This window comes from Heliangelus exortis, chromosome 7 (genome assembly GCF_036169615.1).
Source record: "Heliangelus exortis chromosome 7, bHelExo1.hap1, whole genome shotgun sequence".
Lineage (NCBI taxonomy): Eukaryota > Metazoa > Chordata > Aves > Apodiformes > Trochilidae > Heliangelus > Heliangelus exortis.
This window is the reverse complement of record NC_092428.1, coordinates 20,983,284-20,990,384: the sequence shown is the minus strand read 5'-3', so window position 1 is coordinate 20,990,384 and position 7,101 is coordinate 20,983,284. Positions and strand designations below refer to the sequence as shown.

General features: G+C 40.5%; 1 protein-coding gene across 2 annotated transcripts in view; it reads right to left on the bottom strand.

Annotated features, from left to right (window-relative positions):
* The window catches only part of OGDHL (oxoglutarate dehydrogenase L), a 45,457-nt gene that overhangs the window by 7,318 nt on the left and 31,038 nt on the right, over nucleotides 1-7,101 (bottom strand). For both annotated transcript variants that reach the window (XM_071749284.1, XM_071749283.1), the window contains exons 17-18: nucleotides 3,789-3,967; nucleotides 599-670 (exon numbers count right to left, since the gene is read on the bottom strand). In XM_071749284.1, the coding sequence (XP_071605385.1) occupies nucleotides 599-670; nucleotides 3,789-3,967 (251 nt within the window). The remainder of the gene's footprint in view (nucleotides 1-598; nucleotides 671-3,788; nucleotides 3,968-7,101) is intronic.

The window sequence follows — 7,101 nt, the reverse complement described above, 5'->3', positions numbered from 1 at the left end:
GCAAAACCTGAAACATCTGTTTTAATTTGTGTTTAGTTTGGGTTTGGTTTTTTTTTGTAATAGGTGAGCTTTTCAATTAACATATAGCAGTGTATCTTTGGAAATCTGCAGTGGAGAAGTGGATGCCCAGTATTCCTAGAGCTATTTATTTGTAGAAATGAAGGACCAACATCTGAAGGTCTTAGCTGAATCAAATTCAGAAGCTGCTAATTTTCATGCTCCCAGCAGTACAACTTCACCGCAAAAAGGAAGAAGTAGGCTCACTTGGCCTCCTTTAGAAATGAGCTAGAGACACCCACTTGCAGTACATACAGAACTATAAAAATGCAGAACCACTGACCTTGAGAATAGCCATAAACCGATCATGCTGCCAGAGATAAATTGTATATGACTTCAGCTTTGAAATGAAGCAACATCCTGCATAATTCCATTCCTTTTACTGGGATCAACTTAATGTTATACCAATTCTTGAAGCTGCATCTTAACCCACTATAAGGTGCTAAAAGGATGCTTTTTACAAAAAAACACAAACAAACAAAAAAACTCCTTTGGATGTGAAGAGGCAAAAAAGGGCATGGCCTTTGACAAATCTACTTACTGGATAAGCATCAGAATCATCATTGCTCATCTGCAGAAACCTCTCAGGCCTGGCTGATGAATGCTCTGGACCCTGGTAAAGATATAATTTAAAACCACATTAAAAAGCCAAATCAGCAGTTAGACATCAGGCTGGGTCACTCACTGCATAAGTACCTCCAGTCACCAGGCTGCACACCTGCCCCCCCCCCCATCCAAATGCATCAATGGCAGCAATAAGAAAGCAGAGGACACCACAGGACTGGGATTCTTTGTCTTCTGTAAACTGTTCCCATAGGAGAAGACCAGGTTTTAGATGGATTTCCAGTGCTTTTACCAGCTACAAGAAAGGGAAGTCCATGTGGGCATAACAACGACCTTGCTAATGCAGGGCAGAAAGGAACAGGGGGCACGTCAGGAGGAGCAACACTTCATGCCTCAGTGTTCTGCAGGGACTCAGGCTTCTCCAGGCTCAACCACACTTGCATGCTGAACATGGGCAAACACAAAGTTAACTGCTGACTACCTTTGCTTTATTGGCAACAAAACAAGCAGATCCCAGGATCTCTCTGAGGATCTCTCAGTATTCAGTATAGGAAAAGCAGCCTCGTTAAATGTTTCAGCTAAAATGCATCAAAATACATGCACACATTATCTGCCAAGCTAAGCTATGATTAATTTCTGCCTCCTGAGGAAGTATTTTACACATTGTCAAAGTACTGAACACACACACCCACTGCCTCACTAGTGGTATTCAAGGTAATTTCTTTTAGTGCACAAACACTGTTAGATTTATTTTACACTAGGAAAAAACGCATGCTGGTCACAGACAGTATCGGGAAGAAGGTGCATAACAACCTCCTATATTCCTTCTCATGTCCTTGGTTTATAAAGGATGAGAGAAAGCTGTGAGAAGTCTGAGAATGCAGTGTGCTTTTTTATTTATTGCTAATGCTGTCAGCTTTAGCGTGTTCCAGTGACAGTTACTGTTAGACAGGACTTTCATTTCAGAGACAGCTGCAAGGTATTTTAACCTGCAGACATAGACTATTACCCCTCTGAAACCTCTCCATAGTCCCTAAGCTAACAATGTTCATAAAGAACTTTCTGTTTTATATGTCCAATCCTCATCATGACTTCCTCTGTTGAAGCATTAATGTATGATGCCCACAGTGACTCATTATTTTGCAGATAGTAGTTCACCTCGATTCAACACATCATACTCCCTGCTTCTGAATGCAAAATTCACCCTACTCCACGGACTAAGGGAAAAACACTCCACTGGCCACTGAGGAGTAAAACAAACATTCAGGAACTGTGCCTTCCAGAATTGCTCTTTTGAAGTCTGCCTCCACTTCAGAGGAGTCAAATCATCTGGGCTGAAGTGGGTACGGGCTTGAGAACAAGAAGCAAAGCTGCACAAGACTATGGGGCACAGGAACAGTCCAATACTGCCATACCTCTGCTGCACAATTCTATTTGCTGCAAATCAAATCCTACACAAAGCACAACCTATAAGCACAATCCTTCACAAGCACACTGAATTCTGCACACTGGAAAGAGATGTTACCAGCCAACAATTACATGAAGCTTTCCTACATACAGACATATGCTGCCCCAGCAACAACCTCAATCCAGAGCCTCAATGTTCACATCCATCTTTGATTTCTTTGACACCAGTCAGATTGCCAGCAACTGCTGCATGGGATGGGGCAGGGTTTATTTCCACTGAGACCTATGCTGAATCCATTAGCTACTTTCAGATGAGTCCCCAAGGAGATACTGGGCAGCAGAGTCTTTCAATCACAGCCAGCTTGCCTCTGAATGCATGACCTAGAGGTGAAGGGATCCATATCCCGTTTTGAATCCTTCCCCAAATCATTCTGTTCCCAACTGTAGTCTGCCCTCCTTAACTGTAGTTAAGGAGAGAGTAACGTTCCTGCAATGGACAGCTCCTCCGGGAAGAGAAGGGATTTCAGCAGCCTGGTGGGATTCTGAAATATTCTGAAAATACCTGACACTAGTAACAAAATCAGTATGTTTCATAAGGGCAAAATCCTGGCTGCCAAGTGGCTAAAAGAAAAGAAAGATTAGCTGTATGGTAAGTAGCAAAGAACCCTCTCCCTCCAGCTGAGAGCTCCCCTGCAAAGGACCACAAGTCCTCCTGAGAGCACATTCAGGCTGTCCCTCAAGTTTCATTTAAAAAAATCAGTTTACCAGAACTCATGACCAGCATCAGACCCTTTATTCTTTATGCACAAATGGGTATGGAGAGCCATTCATAACATATGAATGCACCCCAGTATATCAGGACAGGGTAATAATTGAATAACCTAAATTGTTTGTGAGAATGGAAATGATGCACTTCGTACTCAAAGAGTCTAGAGCATTTATACAGATGGAGACTGCCATTGTGGCACGTACTATGCTTTTCTTAATAGGAAACTAGAAGCATGCATGCATCAATTTATTAATGTTAATGTATTTGAAAAGGAGAAAATTCACCTGACCTAACATGATGTTCACATAACCTTTAAAAATAATTTAAAAGATCTGAAGAACAATTCTACTGATGATATGAACTTCATATAACATCACATACAGATCTTGCCCATGCCCTTTTCCCTCTAAGACATAATCTAGTTCCTCTTACTAGCCACCAAAGAAAAGAGAGTCAACATCAGTGGAAAAATCTTTTGTTTCAGAAAGAGGGAAATTTCTTATTATATCAAAGTTACCAAATGTCAACAATTTTTGAAGAAGTTTCCAAGTTGTTTCATATAATTGAATTGCAAGTGAAGATAATGCAGAGTTTACACCAACATACTTCATGCAAAATAAAGCAAGTACTGCTAGATAATCACGATTTCTTTCTTACTGAAGCCTAAGAATCGATCTCTCAAGGGAAAGAAGCAGTGTCTTAGGGAAAGACAGAGAAAAAATGAGACAGAAAAAAAAGGGAAAATGTGGTAGATGGCAGTAAGAAGGACACAAAGCTAAGAACCCGGAAATGCTTCTCAGTTTTTTTTGTTCCCACCAATTAATCTACCCACACTCTTTTCTGTAGCACTGAAGCAGTCCACCATGCTTAAACAGCACCTTCCATTCCCCTGGCTTTGTGTTGTCATCAGATCCCTTTGGCTTTTACAGCTGCAGAAGGCAGCACAGCAGCCAGTACTTCCCTCCCCCATGTTCCAGCCAATGGCCCTCACCATTCCTTCCATTCCATGTGGCAAGAGCAGGACGATCCCGTTGTGCCGAACCCACTTGGCCTGCCCTGAGCTGATGAACTGGTCGATTATACACTGGGCAGTGTTGTGGAAGTCACCAAACTGGGCCTCCCAGCACACCAGAGCATTGGGACTCGCCATAGCAAAGCCAAGTTCAAAACCTGAGAACCAAAAAAGTAGAAGAATTAGAAAAGCAAACAGACTTGGCTAAGGATTCTGTTAAGTCTCTCATTTAAAAAAAAGTAACAGAAAAGCAAAATGAGAAGATAAATTGGATTTTTGTAGCCCTCTTATAAAGCATGCAGTTTTCAGTTGTACCATTTCCATCAGAAAGACTGTCAAATAATATTTTTCCAATACTGACTCCAACTCTTCAAACTTTTCAAACATTTAAATATCATACAAGGTTTTAAATAAACTAAAACCCCTCCCTAGCTCATTTTTGCATTATGTTTTCCTGAGAGTTCACTTAGGCAGGTACCATCTTTTCTGTAAAAATCTGATTACAGCCCACTGTGAGGTCAAGAAGCTACATTTTAATTTTATTACTCAAACAGCCCTGCACGACATTGTCTTTCTTTTTTTTTTTTCTCTAGTATGCAGACGGTCAATAAAATCATTATAACACAAACTACAAGAACATCCTTCCAACACTTGACATGAAAATTTAACATAGGTTAACTATGCATGAAACTGAAGGTGCTTCAGCTACAGCTACTCTGGAACTACAGGATTTTTTTCTTCTGCTCGAGGAACAGGGTCTTCAGAAAATATCATTATACAAACTTTCCTGGAAGATTAGTGTAAGGACAGCTGCAGGATAAATTAACTGCATGAGAGAAAAAGCAGTAAGAGCTTCAAGTTAAATTGATTATTCAGAGAGAAAACAGTTTTACATAGAGGTTTTTATGTAGTGTCTCTTCATAGCCTATTCCTCAAGAATTCAAACTCAGCTTTTTGTTTACCACTTCCATGGCAAGAAATCTGAGTTACTTGACTTCTGGACTGCTGAACTCTGAACAGCCCATCCATGACTCCAGGAGATGCTTATTTTCATACAAAAAGGCACCTACAAAGTTAGAGGCCAAAAGGTGACTGCTATGTCAGTCAGACAGCCTTTCATCTGTGAGTCACCACAACCATTCATTACTGAAGAGGATGGCTTCTGCTGACTGCTCCTTTGGCCTGACTGCCCACATGGTCTTTCTTTCAGAACACTCTCTAAATCTCTGTCTTCCTTATTTGTGTGAGTCTATCACTTCTAACACAATGCCAACAGTGGAAAAATTTACACAACTACTTCAATGCATGTTCCCAATGGTATCTGAAAAATAGATTTCCCTAGGTAGGTTTGAATCCCATTCTAATTTTACATGAGCATTAAGAGACCATTTCTACTGATTGGGTTACATGGTTGAGAAAATATGCAATATGTTCAAGACTTATTTGCACATATGCTGCTCTCTGTAAGGATGGGGCAATCCAGCTTCTAGAGAATGAACTGATGTCTTGACCACTTTGATTTATCAATAATCACACAGTCCTTTTCAACATGTGGAACTCCATGCATATTTAAAACTTAGAGCATACAGACTGTTCTGCTTCATACACCAAAATCACCCTTGAATTTACACTAAAAAGTAGTGTAATTTCTAATTTACTATTGTTACCCACTTTGTGACAGTCATCTCCACAAGGTGACAATGTCCCATCTGAAGCTGCATTGAAAGGTGTGATCCTAACACAGACACCTTTTGCAAGCCATAAAAATATCTGTGAAAATACATCCAAATGCAACCCATGCATTCTGATTAATATTTTAAAATTAAATCTTATCAAGACTACTATTTCATGGAACACATGTCTGCAGTAAACTATAAAGGATTTATAGTTTAAAGGATGAACTCTCACACAGAAACAGAGAACAGGTTTAAGCTGTGAAGAAATAACAGCACCAAGACAACCAGGCTGCAAGATGCAGCTTTCAAAGAATGACAGGTAAAGAATCTGCACACCCAAAGGGTGGCAGTCACCTGCCAGCCCTCAAACCGGGTGGCAGTCACCTGCCAGCCCTCAAACCTCAGATCACACAGGGCACAGAGGAACAGGACCCAGCACAGCAATTGGGTAAACCTCTAAAAAGAGGGGAGAGAGGAAAGAAGCACACACAGCACTTGACTAAGGTTGCAAAACTGTTTTAATTGCTAAAGTTCATTAAGGTCCCTAGATGACAGCCATGGCATAAATGCTTGTTTCTATTAGTCCAGTCCCTGCTGTGCTCTCTTACTGTTCTTTTGTCTCTCTGGCAGAGAAAGAGGTGTTGTCAAGCAAAGTGGCAGCTTACACAGGATATTGTGCTGTGATTTTCCCCACAGCACTTTCCATGACTGTCATAAGAACTGTAGTTTTTCAATTAACTTAACTAAGGCTATAGCTTAATTTGATATGATTTCAAAGTGACTCAGGGCAGGAATGTTAACTAATGATTATGGAGGGCTTGCTAGTGCAGGGATTTAATGTCAGAATGAAGAAAATTAGAATGACAGATTTGTTCTATGTTTAACAGAAAATCTAAGCACTGGGACTAACAGAAGAACATGCATCTTTTCACAAACCCAAACACAGCATAGGACAAAGTGAAGTTAATAGCCATCTGATGGCTGAATATTACACAGAAGGACTCCATGCAGATGCCATAGAGAACCTGCTCATTGGTTAATAAAATCTGACCTATTTCTAAGATATTTTTTGACAGGTAATTGTATCTGCTACTTCTAACCTAAAAAATATGTTATGCTGAATGAGTAACAGAAATACTACATATTCCATCCTAGGAGTCCATAATTTTTAATCAATACCTGTCCTCTTTCCTTCATCTTTCACTTTAAATGCAAACACCCCCCTGGAAAAGCTGTACTTCAGGTCTCACAGTTCAGGAATTTGATGAACTACACACTGGTTTCAAGTCTATCTCACCTTTATGCTCTCTGGAAGTCCCCTGTACAGGATGCCACAGCCCAAGACCTCCCAGACAGAATCACACCACCTGGGTGGATAACCAGCACTACACAAGTCATTCTGAGGGCAGTAAAGAAAGAAATGAGATCCTTTCAAGTATTTAAAAGATGCTGAGGAGGTAGCACGGAGTGCCCATAACTTTTGCTTTTCTCCTCTATTGTTCAGCAAATAAACTCAGACAAACTACTTTGCTAGAATGACTACACACAGCCATCACATACTCCCAGACATTCAGTTTCAGTAAAGGGAAAATTTATAGCCAGATGAGAGGATGCAC